General features: G+C 41.0%; 4 protein-coding genes across 8 annotated transcripts; 1 reads left to right on the forward strand and 3 right to left on the reverse strand.

Annotated features, from left to right (window-relative positions):
- Positions 1 to 397: 397 nt before the first annotated feature.
- Positions 398 to 2,544, reverse strand: psmg4 (proteasome (prosome, macropain) assembly chaperone 4). The gene is made up of 3 exons (XM_036521898.1): positions 2,080 to 2,544; positions 1,320 to 1,395; positions 398 to 519 (listed from the first exon to the last, which is right to left on the reverse strand). The coding sequence occupies exons 1-3, from the start codon at positions 2,272 to 2,274 to the stop codon at positions 398 to 400; spliced, it is 393 nt and encodes a 130-aa protein (XP_036377791.1). The 5' UTR covers positions 2,275 to 2,544.
- Positions 2,545 to 2,925: 381 nt separating this feature from the next.
- Positions 2,926 to 7,893, forward strand: LOC118773118 (tubulin beta chain). Of its 2 annotated transcripts, XM_036521892.1 has the most exons (4): positions 2,926 to 3,320; positions 3,984 to 4,092; positions 5,089 to 5,199; positions 5,990 to 7,891. In XM_036521892.1, the coding sequence occupies exons 1-4, from the start codon at positions 3,264 to 3,266 to the stop codon at positions 7,048 to 7,050; spliced, it is 1,338 nt and encodes a 445-aa protein (XP_036377785.1). In that variant the 5' UTR covers positions 2,926 to 3,263; the 3' UTR covers positions 7,051 to 7,891. The 2 variants fall into 2 exon arrangements, with proteins under 2 accessions (XP_036377785.1, XP_036377786.1); XM_036521893.1 differs by lacking the exon at positions 3,984 to 4,092 and having other exon boundaries at positions 3,246 to 3,320; positions 5,990 to 7,893.
- Positions 7,894 to 7,964: 71 nt separating this feature from the next.
- Positions 7,965 to 13,494, reverse strand: bphl (biphenyl hydrolase like). 4 transcript variants are annotated; one of them, XM_036521896.1, is made up of 8 exons: positions 13,209 to 13,282; positions 12,632 to 12,750; positions 11,593 to 11,699; positions 11,269 to 11,435; positions 10,604 to 10,757; positions 9,614 to 9,745; positions 8,893 to 9,016; positions 7,965 to 8,164 (listed from the first exon to the last, which is right to left on the reverse strand). In XM_036521896.1, exons 3-8 carry the CDS (start codon positions 11,696 to 11,698, stop codon positions 8,074 to 8,076), a joined length of 774 nt encoding a protein of 257 aa, XP_036377789.1. In that variant the 5' UTR covers position 11,699; positions 12,632 to 12,750; positions 13,209 to 13,282; the 3' UTR covers positions 7,965 to 8,073. The 4 variants fall into 4 exon arrangements, with proteins under 4 accessions (XP_036377789.1, XP_036377790.1, XP_036377787.1 ...); XM_036521897.1 differs by lacking the exon at positions 13,209 to 13,282 and adding an exon at positions 13,002 to 13,195; XM_036521894.1 differs by lacking the exon at positions 12,632 to 12,750 and having other exon boundaries at positions 13,209 to 13,494.
- A 3,189-nt stretch (positions 13,495 to 16,683) lies between these two features.
- LOC118770560 (receptor-interacting serine/threonine-protein kinase 1-like) lies at positions 16,684 to 26,122 on the reverse strand. The gene is made up of 10 exons (XM_036518309.1): positions 25,975 to 26,122; positions 25,470 to 25,626; positions 24,944 to 25,081; positions 23,209 to 23,431; positions 22,410 to 22,559; positions 20,227 to 20,303; positions 18,717 to 18,792; positions 17,935 to 18,447; positions 17,533 to 17,679; positions 16,684 to 17,029 (listed from the first exon to the last, which is right to left on the reverse strand). The coding sequence occupies exons 1-10, from the start codon at positions 26,085 to 26,087 to the stop codon at positions 16,731 to 16,733; spliced, it is 1,893 nt and encodes a 630-aa protein (XP_036374202.1). The 5' UTR covers positions 26,088 to 26,122; the 3' UTR covers positions 16,684 to 16,730.
- Between the last annotated feature and the right edge of the window lie 1,404 nt (positions 26,123 to 27,526).

The following is a 27,526-nucleotide window of genomic DNA, read 5'->3' on the forward strand; positions in this document are numbered from 1 at the left end:
GGAGTATCTGTAAGTGGTCAGAGTGTGCGAATCAATAAAGCTAAGTAAATACTGGTAGTGACAAATGAAGAGCTAGAGGTGAAAACATGTTTGTGGATATTCACATTACGCATTCTGTCAAATACAAATATGTTAATTTATCCAGAAGTAAGGCTACAAGGAAAATTGGTTGAACGATCAAAGGTAACACTCTGTTACAGTACAGGCCAGGGCAAGCACAAATATGTCAGACAGACTTTCCACCTGTGTGCACACTTATCAGAGAAGACAGCGGTCACATATTTCACTTCATCAACTGAGACACGACATGACACAGAATGATATCCATATCCCTTGTTATGTTTGTTATTTTTTTATTCATTTTCATATAAAACAAAAAGTCACATTAACAAAAAATCTAAAATTTGTCAGGGAAAAGCTCCATTTCTTTCTTTATTCTGTTTTCCACCAGTAAGGTGAGGTTGGCTTCTGTGCCAGGAAGATTGTAGCTGACAAAGACCTGCTTTTTTGTCTTCTTGGCTGAGACAGAAAAAAGAGTGTAGAGAATCAGTCCAACATTTACATGCTTTGACACAGATACTATTAATACACTTCACTACCATGGGGATACAAATTAAACAAATGGCAGACAACACAATACTTAAAAAGCAGTATCTCTGATTGTGTATCCCAAACTGATTTCAACTGAACTGACTTGTCTACTCTTTACAACAGTACCCAGTTACATTACATTACTGTCAGCTAGCAGATGCTCTTATCCAGAGTGACTTACATAAGTTTTGACATGTTATCCATTTATACAGCTGGATATTTACCAGGGCAATTGTGGGTTAAGTATCTTGCCCAAGGGTACAGCAGCAGTGGTCTAGTAAGGAATCAAACTTGCAACCTTTCAGTTACTTGCCCTGTCTCCTATCACTATGCCACACTGCTGCCCTGTTTGCGTTTTCAACTCCTGATCTAGTGTTGGTACACTGTGTGCGTTGATTTTAGCAAAATTGTACACTCTGGACGTGACATCACTTAACTGTTAGTCCCTTGTGGGAGAAATGACTTGTGGGAAATGTAGGCCATCTGCTAACAGTCCCATTTTTTGCGTTGTTGACAGTTGTTATTTTCAATTTAAATAATATTTACAGGTTTCATTATATGAGCGTTCAGTAGGGTCGGTCAAGATTTCCCACTTAGCTCTGGATACAGACTGGCTACTGAGCGGCAAGTGTGCGATTACAAGGGAACGTTTGACCAACCATTGACCTTCTCATGTCCACTACGGTACTTAAAGTCTAACAGAATGGATAATGTAAAATGACACCAACCCAGTCGTTGCGCTAAAGAATTTGGAGCAGTGTCTGACGGGTCCCCAAGCACTAATGTCGACAGAGGCATTGAGTCCTAAAGGGGAACATAAAATGCACTGGTTTTAGATAATGTTAACAATGCTCACATTTATCATTCAAACTTGTCTGGTGGCTATTGCTAGCTCGAGTTACCTCGGCTCCAAAATATCTACTCACACAATTCTTCGTTTGTAGAACTAGAGAGAAATCACTCTTCGATCTAGCGCTTCAGCTAGTTCACAGTGGTAACATTTCTTTTTTCATTAAATGGGCTTCTGTTGAATTTGCTACTTAGGTAGCTAACATTTACAAAACAGCACAGTCTCAGCGAAGACCGAGGAAATGTAGCTATATGTCTATTTCTAATATCTTAGTTGTTACTGCTGTTAGGGTAAGCTATATAAACGAGCAGATATTAAGGTATACTGTCTATAAAGTTGCATTACAGACTAATCCAATGCAAATCGAACTTAATCAATTAAATCAACGGTATCTGCCGGCGAGCCAGCTGGACTACGGCTCACCGCTGCCGGTAGCGAGCTAGCTTTCTGTTAGACTTCATTCAGATGAACCGGTCTTCCGTTAAAATAATCTTTGCTGTAATTTTATACGTTTTGAACTGTTGCTAGGCTGTCGACCCAAGTCCATCGCTCGCCATTCTGAGTTGCTGACGAGTTATAAGGAGTCCACTTGTATAAAAGAACAAAACGATAAGAAGCAAACACCATACTGTACTCACATATTTGCTGCTCATGGCAACAGCCAAATTGGAGAGATGAGGACTTGCACCGACCCAAAGGAAAAATCCACCTTTCATTTTCATAATGTGGAAATGAATCACCTGCTCAAGAATCTTCTCGGAAAAGTCGTGCACTGAAATGGCATCATCTCCTGCTGCCACTTGATCTAAATTTCCACATTCCACGTTATTCATGTTTTGGTAAGACACAAACCTTGGTAAATCCAACTACACATTCATTGCTTCAACTCATGTGTTGTTTCAAAAACGACGTGCAAGTCACTTCCTGGTTTCACTTTCCAGTACGTTGTCTGAGCAGGCAAAAGCAATCAATAACTGCGTTTATCATGACAAATAAAACTATGTTTGTACTTATTCTTATATTAACTCAAGTTCTTACTTACACGTTGTTTACTCGACTAGAATTGAAACAACACAACGTCTCTTATACTCCTCCAAATGCGATTACCATTCTTGAACAATATTACCGCAAACAACAGTCAATGTACTCCATTCAAGAACACTGACCTCTAGTGGTTGGACGACTTAAAGAGTACAGGTGTGGTATCCTGGCTGGTTAACTATGTATTTATTCCAGATGCGTAAAAGTCGAGGAGAATGTTGTCCGTACAAATTTATTATGCCTGGTCACTTCAAATCGCATATATTACAATACTATTCTCCAAATATTATTTACTCGTACGTTCATGTGGGAAATATTTTTTATGATATAGTTTTGGCAATTCATTAAATTGAAATTACTTTCCTAATTAAACTAAGTAGCCTACTTATTTTCAACTTTGTATAATATATCACAGTTCATGATTAAAATACGTCATGTTCTTGGTCATAGCCTCAGATCCTTGCAATTTAGGGGTGAGCCGAAGGAGTGACAGGCAAAACGTGCGATCCAATGCACAGGCAACAATCGTCTTTGAAAGTAACACTGCATCAAACCTGCGCCTGCCGACAGCCTATCAGCAATGCCCGTTAGCCACACTGATGCGGCCTTACCCAATCAGCTGAGGAACTGCGACCATGCTGCTACGCCGGGGAACGCTGGAATTTATAAGTGCTGATTTGGAGAGCGTGTCGCATCTCTCTGGACACCGGGGTACCCACACATCGCAAAGGGTGCGGCTGTTCAATAGTGAGGAGGCTTCACACCGCATTCGTCTTTCATCATGAGGGAAATCGTGCACATCCAAGCAGGACAGTGTGGAAACCAGATCGGTGCTAAGGTTAGAATTTTTTATTTATCCCAAACTCCATGAGATTTTTATGCTGCCGTACTTTGAGAAAAGTTTTACAATTCATTCTCACTTTAAATGATTCAGTACAGCTGGCTCGCCTACCCGACAAGTTTCATGTTGCATCATTATGACACTGTTGTATATTATGTATCAAGTTGGACTGCTGTCTGATCTGAGTTGAAAACTACAGATAGCCTAATAATGAATAAAATGACTGTCATATGCATAAATACATGAATTAGGCTGCATAAGAGAATGGTTTAGAATGGGGATGATTTATGTTCTAGAAAACATGTTGTAGGCCTAGTGATTGAGTCATTGCACATAAGCTGTATTTTGTCAGAAATATAAAGACAAACGAGCAGACCATAATCATACAATGCAATCGTGTCTGCTGGATGGGTGCGGCTATTAGGTGTGAGTCTCTGGTGTAGAGGTCTGAGAGGCAGCGTTTGTATACGTTCATAATATTATCCTAATTTTGCCCTTGAGGAGTGAGCCCCATCAAGGACTAATCAGTTAGAAGCAACTTCAATCTTTCTGTTCATGTTTTAAGCCAAGTTATATAGCTCATCGGAATCTCGGCAACTATTCCCCGTGTGTTGATCATTGGTATACGGATTAAACAGACTGCCTGTCTGTCCGTTACAGTTCTGGGAAGTGATCAGCGATGAGCACGGTATCGACCCTACCGGCAGTTACTATGGCGACAGCGACCTACAGCTGGAGAGAATTAACGTGTACTACAACGAAGCCACTGGTAACTCGGCGTACATGTCAGGACTATATTGATTTAAAACAAACACCTAAAAAACAGCGGTTTAATGTTGTGTTAGTATTGAATAGATGAATAAAAATTAAGCAACAATATATCTCCCTGCAATTTTAGCCGGGGGTTTCCTCTTAGGTGGAACCGAATTCAAGTAATTTTGACTGTCCATGATCATCTCTCCAAATAAAGAATGCCCATGTCATACTGCCAGGGGGCAGCAACATTGTAGTTGAAAATGAGAACAAGTCAGAGAAAGGAGAAGTAATCTGCCACAAGTTGGTGAGGGCAACGTGTGGAGAAGCGCAAAACGTTAACTCACTAGCTTTACGTCATTGTAGCTGTACGTTGTTCTGTGGAGACCACGTGTCACTTCCCTGAACATTTTTGTGACTAAGCAGTTACAAAATATTTTCCTCCTCCTCCTTCTTTACAAAATGTGCTACTTCCTTGTTTATTTCAGCAGAATCCATAATACTGAGGGTGAAAACATGCTGATACATCCAAATGATCTTACGCATATTGTACTGCAAAACAACTGCCAAGGACTGAAATTAAATATAGGTTTTTAAAAAATGAATACTCATTTTGTTCTGTTTGCTCTGACACCCAAAGCAGCTCCATTTTCCCTGTGTTCCTAGACAATTCTGTCTAGATGGAGCTGTAAACCAATTACACTTACTGTCTAGGCAGTTGGATGGCTGACGCTTTCAGTTCTTTTTGATCTTATGGAAAAAACAGCATGTGAGAAATGACTCTGCCACCAAACAGCAGGAAGTCAAGAGAGAGATCCCATCTTATCTTCAGCTGAAATAATTTGGAAGAGCTCAGCGCTTTTTTCTTTTTTCACTGGAACAAGCACTTTTTCTCATCTTGGTCGCAGTCAGTGGGGGCTGCTGCATTGTGGAGAGATTCTTGTTGTTTCAATAGTGCCACAGAAAAACGTTGCCCTGTTCACTCACAAAAGCTTCTCTGTTCCTCCCACAGGTAACAAGTTCGTCCCTCGCGCCATCCTCGTGGATCTAGAGCCCGGCACCATGGACTCTGTCAGGTCTGGGCCTTTCGGACACATTTTCAGGCCGGACAATTTTGTGTTCGGTAAGCGTTGATCCCCACAAGGAGTGGACGTTCCTTCTCTGATCCCGCTCTCAACTGAAAAAATGCTAACCATTGGGAAAAAAGGGCAATATTGACTTAGTTTGGAACAGTCAAGGTATAATCAATATGTACCAATGGGGGAAGGGCAGGAGGGACAGATGAAGCGCGTTGGGATGTAGCTAGGGCAGGAGGAATGACTGTCGAGGTGCGCTCACGCTAACTCAGTCGGCGGTCTGGGAATTGAGTGTGATGTGAAACTAGAGGCTCCAGGGGGCTGTAGAAGTGAGTCAGTGTGCTGCAGCCTGGTGAAAATGCCACTGCAGTGCAGATCGACAGGGAAGATACAGACCTTCCAAACCTCCAGCACGAGAGCGCAAGGACACACACACACGAGAGGGAAAACAACAAAGCCTTGTCTAATCTGGCCTGCGTGTTGTAGCTTTATCATTTACTCTCACTGTTTCTCTCCCTTTGTCTCTCCCAGACATGCCCCTCCCCCCTCCACACACATACAACAGTGAAAAACAAATCATTTTGATTAAGATTTTGTTAGATTAAAATCAGCTGCTGCCCCCTGCTGCGCTCTACATGAGTTGAGTTTCCAGGCTGTGATATTTTAATTAAACAACGATGATGACATTCTGTTGAGCCCCGAAGGTCATTTGACATCATCGGTGCTCCCTTGGGTGGCAGTATGTTGAACAGATGACTTCTGAGTTTTGTTCTTTTGGTGTTTGCACATGTAAGGAGCAAGGTTTCGTGATTGTGCTTCTGTGTTTTAAATGCACAGGTCAGAGCGGGGCTGGAAATAACTGGGCGAAAGGTCATTACACAGAGGGGGCAGAGCTGGTGGACTCAGTCCTGGACGTGGTGAGGAAGGAGTCAGAGAGTTGTGACTGCCTGCAGGGCTTCCAGCTCACCCACTCTTTAGGAGGGGGTACAGGGTCCGGCATGGGCACCCTGCTCATCAGCAAGATCCGCGAGGAGTACCCTGACCGCATCATGAACACGTTCAGCGTCATGCCCTCCCCGAAGGTGTCGGACACAGTGGTGGAGCCCTACAACGCCACACTCTCAGTGCACCAGCTGGTGGAGAACACGGACGAGACCTATAGCATCGACAACGAGGCACTCTACGACATCTGCTTCCGCACACTCAAGCTGACCACGCCCACTTACGGTGACCTCAACCACCTGGTTTCCGCCACCATGAGCGGGGTGACCACCTGCCTGCGCTTCCCGGGCCAGCTAAACGCCGACCTCCGCAAGCTGGCTGTCAACATGGTGCCCTTCCCCCGCCTGCACTTCTTCATGCCGGGCTTCTCCCCCCTCACCAGCAGGGGGAGCCAGCAGTACCGCGCTCTCTCCGTGCCCGAGCTCACCCAGCAGATGTTTGACGCCAAGAACATGATGGCAGCCTGCGACCCGCGCCACGGCCGCTACCTGACGGTGGCCGCCATATTCCGCGGGCGGATGTCCATGAAGGAGGTGGACGAGCAGATGCTCAATGTGCAGAACAAGAACAGCAGCTACTTCGTGGAGTGGATCCCCAACAACGTGAAGACCGCCGTCTGCGACATCCCGCCGCGTGGCCTCAAGATGTCCGCCACCTTCATCGGCAACAGCACCGCCATCCAGGAGCTTTTCCGCCGCATCTCGGAGCAGTTCACCGCCATGTTCCGCCGCAAGGCCTTCCTGCATTGGTACACCGGCGAGGGCATGGACGAGATGGAGTTCACTGAGGCCGAGAGCAATATGAACGACTTGGTATCCGAGTACCAGCAGTACCAGGATGCCACTGCTGATGAGCAGGGCGAGTTCGAGGAGGACGAGCTGGATGACGACGCGTGACTTCTCCGCCGATGGTGTCGATCCAAAGCACACTTGTCCCGGTTTTGGCCTTTAAAGCAATCCATCATGCTGACATGCTGAAACAAAAGTGCATTTCTAACCATTGCTGTTAATGTAACAGTGAGTTCTGGTGTGATTGTGTGAGCTACAGTAGCTACCATACATGTCCCTGAGCCAAAGCTGGTCTCAGGTAACAAATCATTCTCATAACATTCCTGTGACCTTTTAATAAAGTTATCATGTGGCCACAATGTCACAAGAATGTTAGCTTTGAAGTCAGTGTCTGTTTGCATTTCATATGAATACCTGATATATGGAATATCTGGTATATGATATACCATTTTCAGCAACAGGTGTGAATTAAGTGCTGCTGTGCCTATCTGGCCCAAAGAAATGTGTGAGATGTATGGAAATAACTGAAACTGAAAGCTGTTACAAATGTTATTAAACATTTATTGAGGGTCCATATTATACTAAGTGTCATGGCTGTATGTCCTTGATTTAATTAAACAAATACATTAAAAATTGAGATGGCTGATGTGTGCAATTCTACAGATAGCATTACAACAAATATGCTTTCGTAAGCTCAAATAATAAGTATATGACCTTGTTTGTTAAAGAGCTCAGCTCATGGTCACTGTTTTCAGTGTTCATTAACGTTTTAAATGGTATAGTGAGCATACTTAGCCATTGCGTTAGTTGTTTTGCATCCAATGCATCTGAGAAATGATGGTCATTTTTAAACTCTATAGTTCACCGCCCATGATATTTAAGTCTACATTCACTGTTACCCTGATATGAACACTTTAAAACAAAACATTTGAGAAAAAGGTTTATTATACAATCATATCTGATAAATGTGAACATCTCTTTTGTACAAATTATTACTTTTTCATTCAAAGACATTCCTTTATTTTCACAGTGAAAGGTCATACTCAGAATTGTGTAACTCAATGAAATGAAATACTGTGACATTTTTGATGGGAGTCTGATTCTTCTGCATATAATTTCAGATTATTATTGTCAGTCACCGAGAAATTCTTCCACCAGCTGGTTGAACTCGGCAGCAAACCTCAAGTGCAGGTTGTGTTTCCCTTCCGGCATCAGATGCAGTCTGCACAGAAATATAAATATACATATTCATTGTTCTGTCTGACAGTATGCATGTGCTTTCTTATACATAACTCCTCCGAGGCAACGTGTCAGAGTAAGGTGACAGACAAACACAGCAGACACAACTAAGCAAAGTGAAATGACTGGCATCCATACATTAACACAAATTACTTCCTGCAATGGCAGTATTAACCAGTGCAAAGAGGCTGTCTACAGTCATGTGATTAAAATACCAAACATGTCTTCTGTTTCTATTCACATTATAGACAGAAAAAATCCCTGGGAAGAGAAAATGGCTGAATCCAACTTTGAAGGAAGTCTGAGTCACCTTTGGACAGTCAGGCTTTTATTACGAAATCTTAAATGAGCCTTAACAGAATTGGTGTACAATATGTATATACATTTAACTGTAGGCTTACAGGAAGTTTAAGAAAAATACTTTGTTTAAAAAATGGACAAAGGCTTAATGAAATACATACAGCAAACTGAATACCATCATGGTATAGTGTGAAAACACTTCGTCCCTTGTGGGTGAGTGCTTGAACGAACTGCTGAGCATTCATTTGCTTGAAAGTGCCTTTCCTGCCAGTTGCTGTCTGCTCGCCTTAGTGTGCTGACTCATGCTTCTCGTTTTTTTGTGCCCCTGGGGAATGTGACTCAGCCCGTCCTCTCCTGACAGCTGCACTGTCACCACACCACGCTCTCCCACAGTGAGGCGCTGTTTCTCACCGAGAGCCCCGGATGCGCTGCAGGAGGTACTGAGGGTGGAAGCCAGGCACCATGGGGTCCTTCCCTCCATGCACGATCAGGGTAGGGCAGCTGATAAGAGGAAGTAGCTCTCGACAGATGCTCCCTGCGGAGACGCAGAAAAACAGGTTTCTCAACATCGTGGCAAGCGGGGGTTGTGGTGGGGTCAAAGAAGAGCTCACCAAATATCAGTCACATGACGGACAAATGGATGAAATGAGACACCGCGCTGATGCAGGCCGTTCTGCGGCCCACTCAATCAACACAGCAGACACGAGATACCATCTGACTGTCAATCTCAAAAGCATTTTGGCGGCAGTGTAGCACAGTGCTGAGGGCCAGGACTTGTAACCGAAAGGTTGCTGGTTCGATTCCCTGCTGAGATGCTGCTGCTGTACACTTGGGCAAGGTACTTAACCCAGAATTGCCTCAGGAAATATCCAGCTGTATGAATGCGTAATATTCTTAAAAAAAAAAAAATTGCAACTGATGTAAGTCACTCTAGATAAGAGCATCTGCTTAGCTGCTGTAATGTAATGTAAATTAGGTGTCAAACCAAGGTGTGAGAGGGCAGCTAGTGATGCAGCAGCACTCTGTCTGCTGGCAGTATTTCAGTATGCTCCGTGTCTCCCTCACTGACCCGTAGCTCCCCCATCCCAAGCACAGCTGCTAAATAGGCCGGGGGGCACTTCCCTCCGCTCACCGTCGGGTCTCTGGGCAAACTGGCTGATGCCGTCCACCCAGGCCTCCCAGATTTTGGCGAAGTCCCGGGCCCCGTACATGTCCTCCATGGGCTTCCTCATCCTCTCGCTCCACGTGGACACGTCCCTGATCGCTGGGGGAGAGGGATGCAGGAGGTCAGAAACATCCCCTCCCACATTCGCCGCAGGATATTCCTAATTCACCGCAGACAAGAATGCTGATTCTGATTTAACTCTGGAGCTTTTCTGTAATTCAGCACATATACAGTACCAGTCAAAAGTATGGACACACCTACTCATAGAAGGATTTTTCTTTATCTTTAGTATTTTCCACATTTGGACACAACTGGAATTATGCAGTTACCAAAAAAGTGTTAAACAAATCTTATTTGACCTATTTTAGATTCTTTGAAGTACCCAAAAATATTTTTTTAAATGAATTTTTTTTTATTATTTGAAAAATTCATACACAGGCATCAATTTCACAATTTATATTTGTCAAAGAAACTAAAAGTAAAAATTAAAAAAGTAATTTCAAGCACTGAAGCATAAGTCTTTAATTAAAAGTTTCTTTGAATATATGCTCCCCATTATCTTAATCAGATCAGGGTTTCCATTAGCCGGAAATTCTGGGTTTTTGCCTGGTAAAATTTCTAAAAAGGAAAAAAAAAACTATAAATTAAAAACATGCTGGTCAAAATGTCCAGTAATAATGCTCATTTTTGATTTCAAGTAAGCAGCAGAGGACTTTACCAATCTTTTGACTGGTACTGTAACTAGTAAGCGGTATTCATACAATTAATGCCACATATTTAAATTTTTTTTTTTTTAATACGAAACCTTTTGAATATCCAGCATGGTCAGCGTGCAACTGATGTGAGCTTTTTTGCTCAATTTAAATGACTGGCATAAGATTATATTAAGCTGTAAAATACAAAAAGCAGACTGTGCCAACAGCACAGTCATCGGCAGGTTAAAATAAAAGCATTCACCGTTATAAATCTTTAGGTCTTCCTCTGTGACATAAGCATTGGATCCCCAGACAACCAGCTTGTTGATGAGGGAGGGGTTTCGAGCTGCTGCAATCAGTGCAGTGATTCCACCGTCACTCCAGCCCAGCAAAGAGAACCTCTTAAACTTTAAAGCCTAGAAATCAGACGGGTACATTTCACAGTACTTAGAAACAACCATTTTATTTATTTATTTATTTATTTTTTAAACAGCTATTGCAGCTAACAGCTAATAAATATTGATGATGGTCTATACTGTCATCTGGGTATGCATAGTTGTCTAGCACAGACAGCTATGCTGTTCATTTTTAACACATCGAGCTTCTCCGACCTCTTTTTCAACAGATTTGTGGAAATCTCTGTGTGAATGATGCTGAAGATGGGATTTCCAACAGGACTGAAAGGAAGCAACCACTGTTAAGTGCATCATTCTCTCCAGTGATGATGTTTCTATTCTACCCATCCACATTTCGGCCAAGACTCCATTAATATGAATGGAACTAAATGTACATACAATGACTCTCACAAAGAGGAAGGATAATTCACTTCCTCAAGATAGGCCTGATCTGTATGTTGTCTTGTACTATACATAGTCAGTGAAATCAAAATGGTTTCAAATAATTAAATCGTATGAAGTAGAGTCTGACCAGCATCAGGTCCACGGCATCTTTGGCATCTCTGTCAAAAAAATCCAGGGGGAAGTCTCTCTGGGGCGGCCGGGAGTGTCCATACCCTCTGGGATCCCAGCTCACCACTGTGAAATGCTCTTTGTTCAGAGACTTCAACTGAGGGCCAAAATCAGTCTGTCCACTTCCTGATGAACAACAGTAATTCAGAAATACTATGTTTGTCCATTGGTATCTTATTTTTCCTGTAATACTGCAACCTAGACATCCAGTACCTAATGCACGTCTCCACACTATAACACTAGAGCATGCCATAATAAATGGTAAAAATCACATTATTTATACCTAATGCTCCAGGAAGTAGCAAGACAGCATGCTGTCCTCTTCCAGTTTGTTGGTAAAACAAGTCCACTCCATTTATTTTCTGTTTAGCTGATATTATAGAGGACATGCTGTGAAAAGTTGAGACACACAATTAATTAATTGAATTACTTGACTAATTAGCAAATAAATTCACAGTGAAGAGAATGTATGTGTTCCAAAAGATTACAAGCCTTCATTCACCACACAACTTAACTGAAACTATGTATAGTAAGTAATTTCTTCAGGTCATTTAAATCCCTTTGTTATGCGACTTATGTTGACAAGCTTTGGGACCTGTATTGGTTTTGCCATATCTCATGGCACTGCCTTGTCTCATCTTCAGGACAGGATTACAAGGGTTGCTTGCTATCTTCCATAACAGTTAGTTAGTGCTATCCACACCAACATTCTCTGTCAAGAATAATTCACTGTACCTTTTTGCTCCAAGCTTTAGTGGGTGGCTCTTTTGTGGTGGTTATCCATTGGCATATACAATCAGCTACACTGGCAAATACAAATTCAGTCATACTGCCCAACTGCCACCAAGGCAATGAAATGTCCTGCGCCATTTCATCCAAATGATATTCCTCTAAGCCCATTAATGATTATTTTGATAAGAAGAACATAACCATTGGGCAGTTTCTGTTTACAAAAATAGTACTATAAGGAATATCTCCTCTTCTGCACAAATATGTTTCCTCTTAACACAGTCTGGTTTTGTTTTCCACCTGGACCAACATTCATTATACAAAACTCAGATTTTTTCATTTGAGTTTTCACAGTCCTAAAAAGACATGATTTCTAGTGCTACTAAATCACACTTGATCTAGGACAAGGTTCTGTGGTTGTACATCTAGACCAGACATTTTTAGTGGCTTCCAAACATAATAATTTTACTAAAAAAAAACTTAATTAAACTGTTTAATTAGAACTTGGGCACAGCCGGCATAGAAAACGCTTTTCTGAACTTCATTTCTCCATTTCCACAGTACAAGAGTTCTTAATACAAATTTCTGTATACTTATCATCAGCGCAGAGTCCGTGTTTCTTCTGAAGTAAACAGGCATTTTAAATTGCTGGAATTTTATGGTTGATGGCTTTTGTACCTTTCGCGCTTCCGTAGTGTTGAAAGTGTCTTCCCTTCTCAAACAGTGGTTTACAAGAAGTGTCAGTCAGGGTTATTTTTAATTTAAACGAAAAAAACTAAAAGTAGATTAGGATTTCATAACTTGCTACAAGACATTAAGCATTTATACACCCGGCAGTTTAGGAGATTTTAACATGTCATTCGCTAATGTCTTAGAAGATAAGCATCCACTTAACTTTACTGCGCAAGATTCTACATTTAACCTTACAATTTTTCTTCTGTCTCTACTGAACTAGTACATTACATTTTTTAAGTTCCTTGCTGAGAAGAGCCGCTGTGTGGACCTTACACTTTCAGGCAACGCCCCCACTATCCGTCCAGCTTGGAACCTAGAGCTATTCGCTTCATACAAGACATTTGCAAGCAAGCGAAACGCCGGTTCCCGAAAGAGTAGGTGACTACAGGTTGAGAAAGGAAAGTACACGAACAACATTTACACTAGGTTCTGTACCAGTAGAATTTGACTCCTGGTGACGCAGCAGACAGAGTGCTTCGCTTTGTGCAAACTGAAATTAGTCCTCTTCTCCAGGCGAGTGCATATGCAGCCATGTTTTATGCGTTTGCTGTTGCACCTAAATTGCCCTCTTCTTCACTTTGTCTCGACTGAAAACGATTTGCTAGTTAGATAGCAAACTACTGCACACTGCGACTGCAGTGTGTTAAACAGTAACGCTTTACCTGCCTACAATTAATAAACAGCAGCCTGCACGCGTCCGATTCGGTATTACTATTTTCAGTTTGATTTCTCGAAAGTGCGGAGGCAAAACCTAAGTCAAACGATAGAAGGTGTTTGATGATAACTTATGTTTAGTTGAAATACAGCATAGGGTGATCATTTACTTGGCGACTAGAGTGGTCAGCGGAAGTAGATTAGAACAGTAGTTAACGATTGCCACTTATTCGATTATTATTCATATTATTATCTTATTTATGAGCATTTGTAACGCAATGTTCAATTTTGGTGTCGTCGCCAAACCCATATATATTTACACACACACACACACACACACACACACAGATATAGATATATACACCCACGTTTCAGGTGCAATACTGGAAAAAAATACAGTATTGTACCCAGATTGCTGGGTACTCAGCACAGTCTGTGATGAAAGCGACTGTTCGACAAAAACACATCTGCATGACTTTGTTGACGACACACTTTTTGCCTTTCCCTTCACTGTTTTAACCATTTTGTGGAAACTATTCTATAGGCTTTGAGCGCAAAAAAAAAAAAAAAAATCATGACTGTATCTATATTGTCAGGAACTATGAAGTGGTGTGACCCTTATCATATAACTATCTTTAATTACCCGATGTTTTTTCCTCAGTGTTGCAGCATTACATGTTCAATGTCCATCCTCACCATTTGATACCTTGTGTCCCTTGTTCTCACGTACAATAATAATAATAATAATAATAAAAGCTGTAGTGAGTTGCCCTTTGTACACTGTCATGTAATTACATGCTGTCATCAGTGATACAATGACGACATGAAATTATCAGTTGTCTTATGTAAAAATATAATAAAGTAACAGGTAAAAAGGTTTGTAGATGACTGACACACACTTTACTTGCAACAGGTGAAATATGTGAAAATGCATTCACCAATAATTTAAAATGATGACAACAACTGGGTTTTAAATAAATTTCAACTTTATTATAAAAAGCATACACATAGTTGCAGGTCACTGAAAAGTAACCCAAAGACAGAAATATGTTTATTATGGAGAAAAGCATTATTGTATAGACACCATATTGTGAGGTTTGTTGCAAAATGATCATATTTCCTTCAATCATACATTCTTTTGCATGAATATAAAGTACTTTTTCATCTGGTACAAGAAACTGAGAAAATTATGTTTTGGGACTGAATAATGAAAGTTAAAATGGTGAAGGCTAGATGTAACGGAGTCCACCATTGTATTTTTTTATGTTAGTTACCTAGAGGTGGAATAAAAATGGTTTAACTTTTACATTTGCACATTTGTAAAATTAAAGATAGTAACCTCAATATAAAACTAAACCACTATCCACCATGGATACATAATGTAATACCTATGAAAGTCATACTGAAAAATGCACCAGAAAATATCTTTTTGCCTTATTAGTATTTAGTGACATGAGATTTGAATTTACAAAATTTGATTTTTACATTTACATAAATGTAATTTACACAATTTGATGAACCTATTGGTAACAGTATTTGCTGAGAACTGTAATTTTGTGTAAAACGTTACGTAGAACAACACAGAAAAGCAGCACTAACTCCTGCGCCATTCAAAACTTTAGATCCACCCACCTAGATGCTGAGACTGCTAGGATCAACCTAGCATCAATGAAAATCATTTTACATTCGAAAGTACTTAAAAAAACAAACAAAAACAGTATAAAGTATTAGTTTTTAATACATGAAATATGTTCAAGTAAAAACACAACTAGGTACAAATTGGTTTTATCTTAACCTATAGCTAACAATTAATGTAATCATAGGAACTGTAATTGTGCAATTAGAGCCATAGCAAGTAATTTCATAGCATGACTATCTGATATTCTATAAATTAACATCAACAGTCCTGACAAGATCCTAAATCAACTTATTGCTTTAGCAGGATTACCTTTGGTGATGAGCTGTCTTCTGAATACACAAGAAAGGGTTTTGTAAACCTCTGCACTGTAATTTTTAAAAACAATTTGCCACTTAGGTTTTTTAGATAATGTTCTGCAAATATATACAATTTATTGAATACTGTAATTTTATTTCTGTGAAACCTGCTACCTGAAATCAAAGAAATATGTTTTGGTTGTGCATTCTTATAAAAAAATGTAAAAAAAGACTTTTAGTCAGCTCACATTCAGTACTCAGTTTCACATTCACTCAGTATCAATGGAAAACTTCAGTGTAAAAACAAAAGCAGAGAATGGCTGTAACCCACACATTTAAAATTACAATGTCAAAAGCAAGCATTTTATAGGATGACAGTGTCCAGGGCTGGGTATTGGCACAGATGCCCTGATTCGATTCGATTCGATTCCGATTCACAAGGTAACGATTCGATTCAATCCGATTCGATATCGATTTGATAGGAATGAGACATGAAATTCTATAGCAGCTTTCCATATTTTGAGAGATGCTTAAAAAACTCTAAAGGGAACACAAATTTACAAATGCAGAGTGAGAGTCACTGGAAACAAATTGTGAAAATCACTAAAGAAAAGGCCAAAGGCTTGTACAGTCATGCGCCGCTTAACGTCTATTCGGACAATGTCCGTTCGCATATACGTCCGTAGTCCCATAAGGTTATAATCAAGTTTTAAATCCCGAGTTTTAAAAGATCAATCCATAAGTTTTACAGATCGATATCGAATCAGACGAATTTTAAAAAAACAATCAAAAAAACAATATTTTTGCACACCCCTAGTCCAGACCTAAACTGGGTCTGTGCTGTAATACCATTCAAAAAACAAACATTTGAAAAAGAAGCATGGAAAAGTTATAGCTGTTTGTTGTAATATGGTTTTGTTCTAGATAGCATAAAGTTTTCGCGACACCACCGTGACACTGTAGAGCAGCAGCACAATAAGGTTTGAATATACAGTACCAGTCAAAACTATGAATTAACACAAATAGAATCATGCAGTAACCAAAAACGTATTATAAACAAATCAAAACTATCTTCTACTTTAGATTGTTCAAAATATGTAAAAGACATTTAAAAAAAAATTTCTGGAAATAAATTCATACATAGGCATCAACTGCACTATATGAATTTGTCTAAGGAACAAATTTTAAGCATTTAAGCACAAGTCTTCAGATCAACATGAATGAGTGTTTCCCATTATCTTAATCAGGTGTGTCCAAACTTTTGACTGGTACAGTATACTGTTCACATCTGCCGTCTGCCCAGCTTTGGTTGGGGTAGAAGGTGATAAGTGTAGTGCAAGAAGGCTTGACTGGCCCCCCTGCTCCAGCCTAGGAAGTCGTAGTGCTCTGGCACATCTCCAGCAGCTGGCAAAGAAGGTCTACTCTGACATTGTCCCGGAGCGCCCGGCAGAGCCTGCCCACTGTGCAGTACACGCAGCCCTGCTTCATCCTCCACTTCTCCAGCATCTGGTGCACCATCTCCTTCAGGCCGCCGCTGTTGTAGCAGTCGTGGTGGATGGTCTCCACCTCGGTCTCCGTCAGGCCCAGCTTGCGGGCGCAGTATTTCCAGTTCTGGCCGATGTTGTCCCGCAGCAGGTCCAGGTGCTCCTCCCTCACCGCGCAGTCCTCTGTCGCGGAAGAAGGAGAGCCGCACCGTGTTGAAAACGAGCAGGGTGCACACATAGCAAACACAGTAGGGGACAGTACAACATGGCGCGGTCATTCTAGGACCCTGCTCTCTAATGCTTCGTAATTCTGCATAGCCAATGTCACAGCAGGGCTGGTAACCGAAAGGTTGCAGTTCTATTCCCCGCTGGGGCACTTCTGTTGTACCCTTGGGCAAGGTACTTAGCTCACACCTGCCTCAGTAAATATCCAGCTGTATAAATGGATAAAATGAACCTACGTAAGCCACTCTGGATAAGAGAGTCTGCTAAATGACAATTATGTAACGGCTCATGCCAGGTTTGCTCAAAGCCCATCTTAAGTAAATTAACCCTTGCTAAATTAATGCATTTACTTACTGTATAATGATCACATATTTATATTGTACACATCTCACATACTGTATTCTGTATTCACAACCCTTAGGTCAAGGCTCTGACTCCTCAAGGACAGTTAACGTTCTTACCATATTTGCGTAGCAGCTTTTCGTAAATCACATTGGTCGGCATACTGGGTTGAAAACTATCCACACCGAAGTCTTGACTGCCATAGTTTAGGCAATTGTTATCTCCAATCTGTATCCCAACTGCTTGTTGTATAATAATTCTTCCTCCTGAAAACGTAGCACACATTTTTAAAAAGTGTCAGTGCTGAAAAAAATGAACAATACCAGATTAAGCTTTACAGCTTTCCCTGGTTAAAGCACATTTTCTGGGTGCGCAAGTTAAGGAAATCCCTAAAATATTGTCACAGTGTACTTTCAACACAATATGTCTGAAGGCACAATACAACAAATATTCCTGCTTATACATTCAGGGTTTTTTTGTTGTGTATCATTAAGGATCATGGCATCTGTTGGGAGAGTTACCTGACTCTTGTTGAGGTAACACCTTTGCGGAACCAAAGAGGGTTCCGTCCATGAGTCCACAAGCCGTCTCCTGTTCAGGGAATGCCGGCCAGGACCGGATGCGCTGGAACTGAGTCTGTTGAGGGTTCACAGGTTGGCTGGCGCCGGGGCTGGGGGTGGGAGCGCAGGAGGTGCTACGCCCTGCCATGGCTGCTGTCTTCAACGGGGTCCCACCCCTGAGGACACTCGTGTTTGGTGGTGGGGTGTCCTCACAGGTCCGCGACTCTACCGAAAACATTGGCCCGGAGTCAACAAGCCTCAGGGCAGGGAGGTTGCCCCATGTACTAGACTGGAGGTTGGAGTTTGAGTAGGGACTCATGTCTGGCTGGCTCGGGAGACTGCTCTGTCTTTGGTAGAGTGGTGCCTGGGCCACCGGGTCAAACCTGGATGCATCCATTTGGATGGAGTCCAAGCAATGTCCCCTCTGAAATTGAGGGTTCTGGACACCAGTCTCATTCGGTCTGCACAGGGTGTCTGGAGAGTTTTTTAAGAGACAATATGTTCACCAAATATGAGTTTGAATATTCACCCACTATTTGTACAAAACAGTTACATACAGAGAATATCACCATTAACAAATAATGACATGAAATAAAAAAAAAGATGTATGAGTGGTCATAAGCCATTTAATTTTTCCAAGAGATTCAATATTGCTGTTTGGAAACTAATTTCACTTGTAATAAAACATTTATACCTGATAGAAACCAAAACTGAGATGTCACTAGTGGCTGTGTATACTGTACCTGTCTGCAACTGGGGCTGTCCCAGTGTCAGTGAATTCATCCTCTGCACAACGTCATCAGGGCCTTCATACAGAACCTGTTGGTCATGGAGGAAAAGAGCTGAATTCAAGGTGTAGGGGGAGGTGGAAGGATTTGTACTGCCGAAAAGACTAAGAAAAGGAACAGTACAGCTGTTCCTTATCTTGTAGACATTTTAAAATGCCTGCTCTAATCCTATTTTGTATTCATGGCATGCATTATGTGAGCAACGTTTTATTTTGCCATTCTTTTGTGTGACTTTAATCATTATGTTATTCTGCCAAACCTGCACCACATCTGGGGATAGTAATAATAATAACTGTGGAAGAACAGAGAAATAAAAAGTAGAAGAATAATAGAATAGAAGGATAGGAAGATACTAGAAGAGAAGGATTAACACTGTTAATCATTTGTTAATACTACGGTAGATACATATTTGTGTGTTTTGGTTGTATCCTGACAACGTGAAGCAATCTACACAAACATGGACAGCTGTATTCCTTCCTGTTTTTAGAGCTAAAGTATGTGTAATTCTGTTGAAGACCCTGTGTATTCCACTTCCATTTTACAAACTGCCATGGCTAAGGTTTTTTTCCATCAGCTTCTTCTAATCCAGTTAGTGCACATAGTAATGTGTACGTGTAGCAGTATAGGCAGTGAGTATTTGGCTAAATATTTGATCTGCCACACATCCCAACTAAGAGCAGTAGGTGACATGAATGAGTCTGTAAGTAGGGAAGAAAGCAGTACTAGAATAGGGAGCTGGGGTGGAAGGCATTCACCGTTTGTTTTATCATTGTTATGCCTTTCACCCTCAACTGTTTTACTGGTTTTAACTTGTATTTATTTATTATAAATTCATCCTTTTTGTGATACTTCTGTCCCTGTTGTTTTTAAAAGAACTTGATTTTTCTGAGAAGCATCAGCCAGCTTCTGTCAGGGCTCCGCCCCCCTAGCTGTGGTGTTTTTGTTTCTCCCTGTCCATGTGCTTTTTGTTTTTCCTTGTGTTCCAGCCCCGCCCCGCTCCCCGCCTGGTCCCCGCCCACCTGATTGCCCCATTACCTTCACCTGCCCGACTGCTCACCTCCATCCCATCTCCTCATCAGCCCAGCCCTATTTCTACCCTGCTTGTTCCTGTCTTGTTTGCCAGTTCGTTGCAGTGTGTTTCGTACCTGTTTCGTTCCCACAGTTTTTTGAATGTCTGATTTCTCCTTGCTTGACTCTGCCTGCCCTTCGTCTTCGTTTTCTGCCTGCCGTTTTGTCCCGTTGCCTGATCGTTTGCCTGCCCGGTTCCTGACCCTGCCTGCTTCTGTTACCGACCCTGCTTTTGTCCACGGACTGCCTTCCGGTTTTCGACCCTGCCTGCTTTTGTTGCGCAACTTGCCTGCCGTCATTAATAAACCTGCCTGGAACCTGAAGCTCTCTTGGTCTGCAACTGAGTCCTTGCCTGAGCCCTTACAGCTTCACTTTGTCACATATCCATAATACTTGCCATGAGACTTTGTAAGTCCTTATCCACATCTTTTTCTAATTCCTTTCTGTAGAAGTAGTGGAAGGAGTCATAGCTGGCTGTACAAAGAGAAAATAATGAAATTAATACAACTATGCAAGTCATCAGTCTGAATGCTCTGTGAATGCACAACATGTTTAAGTGTGTAGCTATATACAGTTAGACTAAAAGGAATAACTTCTTTTTTTTTTTTAAAGTTACATTTCACTTTAAAATGCAATTAAGTTACCATTTATTCATTTGGACATCTTGCAATGAAATATATACAAATGAATCAGTACTGATAGATATATAGACATGTTTCATATTAATGTCAATCATAATTACCAATATTTTTCTGAGACATTTTGAAATCAGTAGATTTATGTATGTATGTATGTATGTAAGCAACATGAGCAGTCAAACAGATTTAAGATGTCAGATAGTTGGTACCCAAATAGCATGTGCATCAGTTGTAGAAATGGCAAACTTATTTAATGTGTTAGGAGGAACAGTGCTGAAAAACGTGATGGCATACAGAACTGAATCTACACCTCTGTGACCCAGTCAAAAACTACACTGTAAGCTTCACAAAACTGATATTTATGGTAGGCCTGTCATTCAGAAACCACTGATAACCAAGACCAATGTACAACAATGCATAACCTGATGTATTGAGCACAAAACCTGGACTTCTGAGAAATGGAAGAAAGATATAACTGTTAATTTCCTTCCCTCCCGAAATACACATCACTCCTGAAGAATCAGCATGTCTCACTGACATCTTGGGCTGGATGAACAAGCAACAGATCAAACTGAACATTGACAAGACCATGATAGTCTATGTTGCAGCATACTTGTCTCCTCTGAGGAACCTTTCAATTTGTGTTGACAATGCAAAGGTGGCAACCACAGCTGCCAAAAACCTAGGAGTAACCTTGGATAGCAATCTGTCTTTCAAAGAGCATATTGCAGCCACAACCAGGATCTGCGGATTCCTTTTATTCAACATTAGGAAGATCAGACCTTACCTCTCCAAATACACAGCCCAAGTTATGATCCAGGCTCTTATCCTGTCACGTCTGGACTACTGCAACTCACTGCTTGCCGGATTCCCGGCATATGCCATCCAACCACTGCAGCTTATCCAAAAGGCAGCAGCCTGTTTGATGTTCAACCTCCCCAAGCAGGCCCATGTGACACCTCTCTTTGAGTCCGTCCACTGGCTACTGGTTGCAGCAACGATCAATTTCAATACCTTGTTACTAACCTTTAAGGGACTTAATGGATCAGCCCTCCAATACATACAGGACATGATCAAGGCCTACAAGCCAGTAAGAGCGCTGTGCTCTGCTACCTTGGGTCACCTCTTTGTCCTGAAATACAAGGGCAGCATCTCTCGGAAACACCTCTTCTCAGTACCTGCTCCACACTGGTGGAATGAGCCTCCTGCTGAGATTTGTACAACAGACTCCCTGGGTGCCTTCAAGAGAAAGCTGAAAACTTATCTTTTCAAGCTGTATCTCTGGTCTTCCTTTCTGGTCTGGTACCTTCCTCTCTATGTATCCTATCAAGCCCTATTTTCTATAAAATGTCAGACTATAAAGGTCTGACTATGACTCTGCATAGTAGAATTATGGCTGAAGAATATGAAGACATTTTAGGTGCACCCTATGGTGCAAACATTTTCTTCGAGATGTTCCCATAGTCTAACGTAATAACACCCTCATACACATACACACTGCGGATTCAAGAGTTGTTTCATGAACACCAGGATGAAGTGAAACACATTTCATAGCCTGCCCAATCATCAGATCTATACATCATCAAACATTTATGGGAAGTTCTTGGATGTAAAGGGCAGAGTAGATTTCCATCTCCTTTCTTTTTGAAGTTAGTAGTAGTAGCAGTTAGTAAATATTAATATATTGTTTGGTGATTCTATTATTTTGTCTACCTCTGTATAAAGTTGAGCTTTTGATACACATAACCTGTAATTTTCAGATACAATTTTTTAATACAATAATTTTAATAAATGCTCTTCCACAAAATCTCAAAGGGAGAAGGTAATTTGTCATAATAATTACACAGCACAGCTGCATGTACAAGGGGACTAGAATCCTAGCCTCAACACTGAGGTGGAGTCTCTGGACCCCTAATGAGCATGCAGGACATGATGTGCTGACCTCCAAATGGTGGTCGTTGCCTTGGGTCCTGATGCCAGCATCTCCTCATCAGTGCTGTGATTGTAGTTGGGGTGGAGGAGAGAATGAGGGTCTCATCTGGACGGCAGCCATTCCGAACACAGAGGCAAATGTGGTCATCACTTTGGCTGTCTAGGGAAAAAAAAAACATGCAGTACCAGTAAAAAGTCTGGACACACTTAATTGATTTTTACAATTTTCTACCTTTTAGAATAATAGGAAAGACATCAAAACTATGAAATAACACAAATAGAATCATGCAGTGACCAAAAAAGTGTTATAAACAAATCAAAACTATCTTCTATTTTAGATTCTTCAATATATTTAAAAAATATATATTTATTTTTTCTTTTTTGGAAAGAAGTCCATACATAGACATCAACTTGACAATTTAGATTTGTCTAACAAACTAATTTCAACCGCTGAAGTATAAGTCTTTAGATCAAAATGTCTTTGAATGAATGTTTCCATTATCTTAATCAGGCACTGTACTTTTGACTGGTACTGTATACAGTGTAGAAATTTAGAAACTCTTAATGGGAAAGATTACAATACATTCATCAATATTCATCTTTAATGGTAGTGGAAGATATACATATTGCATGTCCAACTGTGGGAGGTCAAAGCAAGCTCTCAGAGAGTTCTTGGATCTAGTCATTGATAAGGACTTCTCTGTAGTTTTCCTCGGTGGCAGATTTAAGGTATTCCACCACAGCAAACAGAAAAGTATCCCCACAGATAAGGTCCAGAGTGGAAGAAGGAAGGGGAGCTCAGCCCTTACTCGCATAGGGCTCTTTGCTGGTGAGGATGACCCAGATGATGATGGCAAAGCTGTAGACATCAGACTTCTCAGTGAAGGGGGTGTTGATGTTCTGTAGGTGCTCAGGGGCCATGTAGGACAGGGTTCCTACTGCCCGGCTCATGGCAATTCTGCCGGTCCTGCGGGACTCCTCCCTTGTCAGCTTGCTCCATGTGTGACAAATGGCCAAGCCCAGATCTGCTATCTGGATGCATGAGAACATGTGTACCCATGAAGACACATGCATGCACACACACACACGCACACAAACACAAAAACTGCATGTACAGAAATGCATGCCCCCACACACACATACACACTCCCTGAAATATAGATTACACACACACACACAAACGCATGCACAGACACACACATAGAAACACATGCATCGAAAACATACACATACATCAGTGGCAGCTGGTGAGCTGGAAACAGGGGAGGCTGAAACATGACCTTTAAATCTATCATTATTTTCAACCTGTTCCCCTTTATCCTCCTTGATTAACAATAAAATAAATAATTCACAGAATAATTGACACCAATGCGTAAATAGAGTACATGATTATACTCGCGAAAAAACGCAGATTGTCCGTAGTGTGTGCGCTACTGCGAAAGCTACAGCATGACGTTGTTTAATTAACAAGGACGGCAATTTGAACAATTAAGTGGCAAGTAATCCCAAAGCGTTCTCTTAAATGTTCCACCTAATAGCTTTTTGTGTTACAAAATTCAAATTACAAAACGGAGCTAAATTTAGTTCGATTTTTTTAGATCGATTTAAATTACTGAGAATAAACTTTTAGGTTAGGTTGAGCGAACGTTTAGAACACAGACCTCACAAAAGCTGGATGTGTCATGAGCATTTAACGTAATTTAAATCGATAAATGCCATCTTTGTTAATTAATTTCATGTTGTAGCTTTTGTAAGCATACAAACTACAGAAAATCTGCGCTGTTTCGCGAGCATAAGCATTTACTCCATTTACGCGATTGGTGCCAATTAGTATTCTGTGAATTATTTATTTTATTGTTAATCAAGGAAGATAAAGGGGAACAGGTTGAAAGTAATGATAGATTTAAAGGCAATGTTTCAGCCTCCCCTGTTTCCAGCTCACCAGCCGCCACTGACATACATACACACACATACTAGATACACACATGCATGCATATACAAGTACACACACATACATACACCCAAAAAAATGCATGCAAACACAACATAAGCACAGTATCAGTATGGGATTTCAATGAGGCTTCTAGCTAACTGGGTGTGATACACAGTGTGTCATGAATGTTTCCTGATATATGACACAAAACACAACCCATACCTTAATCTTTCCTGGGATCAAAATTAACCATAATATTAACCCATCTACTGATGACAAATTAAAGAAAAGTAATGGTGACCAATTTGTGTCTGACACAATGCAACAGAACTAGTTACAACATAACTAGCTACAGAAGGCACTGTTGGGGAATAAGCATGTTCATATATAAAATGGGAATTGTAATGAATAATAAAATTCTAGCTGGAGTTAGCTTGAAAGGGTATGCTAACTGGAAAAATGGAATCAATTATGCCAGTTAGGGAACTCTCTGGTGTGAATTACTTTCCTGTTAAGTGGCTATTTTGTTAATGTTCAGTTTGCTTGTCTAAACAGCTGTCAGTCTGAAACATATGCCTCATACTACTGACTCAGAAGAATGGTAGCCAAACCTTTATGTGAAAATCCTTGTCCAGCAAAATGTTTTCTGGCTTCAGGTCCTTGTGTATGACTTTTTTGTTTGTTAAGTACACCATTCCTTCAAGGATCTCCAAAATAATCCTCCCCTTGATGGACATAGGCACTGTCATCTAAAGCAACCAACAGAGGACAGCGTGAGTGACTGACCTTTGACCTTATCCAGCCCCTAATACTTTAAACAAATAGCAGATCCGAGTAACCTTCATATGGCCACATCTTTTCGCTCAACAGCATATGATTGACACATTTGAACACAAACAGCCCAAACTGACCGAAACATCAAAATTAAACACACTAAACATATTACATTATGGCTTCACAACCCATATGCTTCAACTGTCTGTCCAGCCTGCTAGCCATTTTCAAGAACTCTTCACAGTGAGCCAGCAGGTACATGCATAGGACCACAGCCTGGGCTGGACATGAGTATACACACACACACACACACACACACACACACACACACACACACACACACACATACTGCATCATGCTTACTTTAACAAGCATAGAAAGTAGGTTTCCTTTCGGGATAAACTCCATGACCAGGGAGTAGTTCCCATCCTCTAAAACCACTCCCAGCAGCTTCACAATGCGGTTGTGATTCAGGCTGTGCAGTAAACAGGCCTCTTTCATAAGTGATTTTCTGTTTCTCCTGAAGTAAAAAAAAAAGCATGTATGTATTTACGTTTTGCATTAAGTTCCTGTGTCCTCTTTCCTGAACATGTATCAAGTGTTTTTTTTTCAATATATGCAGACATACAGATATTTCTACACACAGTACATACAAAATGTTTGACGCACGTGACAAATCAGCAGTACCATTGCTTTTTTCTCTTTCAATGTAACAAAAGAGGAAGTGTTAACAAGCCATGGCTTCCTTTTATCTGGGCTTAATATTTTACAAGAAAGACCACTGGGGAAAACTTTTGAGTGAGTGCATACAGACAATGAAATGGCATTCTTATTTATGTCATTGACTGAGAACACATAGGCGTCTTACTCGTTGCGATTGGGCCCAGTGTAGATAGTTTTGACCACCACCTGACCGTGAGTGCTGTGGTGACACAGGTAGACCTGCCCAAAGCCACCACAGTCCAAGGACACCTTCGCCATGAAGTCCGCCTTGTTAAAATGGATGAAACCCTCAGCCTCAGCCATGACGTCTTTCGAAACTGTTCTTCACAGCATGCAGATCTACAATAACACTGACACACACAAACACAAACACAGAGGGACAGAAAGAGAGATTTTTTCTTCACTTTGTCATATGATGGTATGTAGTTAACACAGGAAGCAGCATTAAAATGTAAAAGGACAACTGAACTGGTCCTTGAAGTCAGCCTTTCTTTCTTTTCTCTCTCTTGATTGCCAGTCAACATCATCCATTGCATCGCACTACATTCTGTGTATTTTTACTGGGAGGGCACAGAAAGATTTTTTTAGCAACGCTATTTACCCTAATAACACCACAGACATTAATTGTCCACATAGTGTGGCACTGGCACCATGACATGTACCGTACTGTTAGCAAAAAAAAACAAAAAAAACAACAACAAACAAACAGTTGTTCTATTGGCTGCACGCGTCTCACTCCACTGCATTGCTGCGGCGAACTGAGACAAATGCAGACGTTCCCAATTTCCGACTCGGATCTGTCTTTGCCTGTGACTAGCACGTTAAAAGGAAACACATCACATTTACAATGTCTAGCCAGCTGATGTTATTTGAAAATAAACCACTTTGGTCTAAAAACTGCATATATTCCAAGAACGGCAGGCATATTCAATTACAAACTTACCTGTTTTCACATGTCACCGATCACTGTGCAAAAACATCTCCACACTTCCTTGTTCCAGTTCTGAAACTGAAAGTGAACTACGGAAACTTCAGGAGTGTCTCTATTCTTTACAGACATTCTACCAGTACTGCTGATTCTGGATCAGCTTTGATTGTTTCATTTAATGGGTAGGTATGCGATTTCAGTTGGATAAGCAGATCCTGGGTCGGCTAATTAGATAATAATTAAAACCACATTCCTTTAAAAAGACCGGCGTAATCACAACCGTATACCTTCGTAAAAGGTATGAAAATTAACTAGCAGAATTCTTGCATTATTATGTCAAGAATTTCATTATTGTTTTCGGCTGTCATTGTTATTGTTTTCATAGTGATGGTGGTGGATGTTTTTCTAATGTCCTACTTACACTATATCTAAGAAGACATTTTGTGTTTGGACTGCAGTGTAACATGGTGGTAAGGAGCATGGTTCATAACCGAAAGGTTGCTGGTTTGATTCCCCGCTGGGGCACTGCTGCTGTACCCTTTGGCAAGGTACTTAACCCTAAATTGCCTCAGTAAATGTCCAGCTTTCTACATGGATAACGTGTAAAAATTGTAACCTATGTAAGTTGCTCTGGATGTGAGCGTCTGCCAAATGACAATAATATAATGTAATGGTAATATACGATATTTATTTCAGATTTAACGTCATACGGGTAATAATATATCTCGTGTCACCACAGCGACAACTCTCAATGGGCCGGATATTCATT

Source organism: Megalops cyprinoides, chromosome 2 (assembly GCF_013368585.1).
Source record: "Megalops cyprinoides isolate fMegCyp1 chromosome 2, fMegCyp1.pri, whole genome shotgun sequence".
NCBI classification, from domain to species: Eukaryota; Metazoa; Chordata; class Actinopteri; order Elopiformes; family Megalopidae; genus Megalops; species Megalops cyprinoides.

What these genes read in the sequence shown, in the direction of transcription:
- psmg4 (XM_036521898.1), bottom strand. Translation starts at nt 2,274, where the DNA reads ATGAATAACGTGGAATGTGGAAATTTAGATCAAGTGGCAGCAGGAGAT. An exon ending in TTGCCATGAGCAGCAAATAT is followed by an intron (nt 1,396 to 2,079) that starts GTGAGTACAGTA and finishes GTTCCCCTTTAG; the next exon opens with GACTCAATGCCTCTGTCGAC. An exon ending in TTCTTTAGCGCAACGACTGG is followed by an intron (nt 520 to 1,319) that starts GTTGGTGTCATT and finishes TTTCTGTCTCAG; the next exon opens with CCAAGAAGACAAAAAAGCAG.
- LOC118773118 (XM_036521892.1), top strand. Translation starts at nt 3,264, where the DNA reads ATGAGGGAAATCGTGCACATCCAAGCAGGACAGTGTGGAAACCAGATC. An exon ending in GAAACCAGATCGGTGCTAAG is followed by an intron (nt 3,321 to 3,983) that starts GTTAGAATTTTT and finishes TGTCCGTTACAG; the next exon opens with TTCTGGGAAGTGATCAGCGA. An exon ending in GTACTACAACGAAGCCACTG is followed by an intron (nt 4,093 to 5,088) that starts GTAACTCGGCGT and finishes TTCCTCCCACAG; the next exon opens with GTAACAAGTTCGTCCCTCGC.
- bphl (XM_036521894.1), bottom strand. Translation starts at nt 13,306, where the DNA reads ATGGCTGCATATGCACTCGCCTGGAGAAGAGGACTAATTTCAGTTTGC. An exon ending in CCAGGAGTCAAATTCTACTG is followed by an intron (nt 11,700 to 13,208) that starts GTACAGAACCTA and finishes AACTTTTCACAG; the next exon opens with CATGTCCTCTATAATATCAG. An exon ending in CAGCGCATCCGGGGCTCTCG is followed by an intron (nt 8,165 to 8,892) that starts GTGAGAAACAGC and finishes ATTTCTGTGCAG; the next exon opens with ACTGCATCTGATGCCGGAAG.
- LOC118770560 (XM_036518309.1), bottom strand. Translation starts at nt 26,087, where the DNA reads ATGGCGAAGGTGTCCTTGGACTGTGGTGGCTTTGGGCAGGTCTACCTG. An exon ending in ACAAGGATTTTCACATAAAG is followed by an intron (nt 23,432 to 24,943) that starts GTTTGGCTACCA and finishes TCATGCATCCAG; the next exon opens with ATAGCAGATCTGGGCTTGGC. An exon ending in ACAGCCCCAGTTGCAGACAG is followed by an intron (nt 18,448 to 18,716) that starts GTACAGTATACA and finishes AAAACTCTCCAG; the next exon opens with ACACCCTGTGCAGACCGAAT.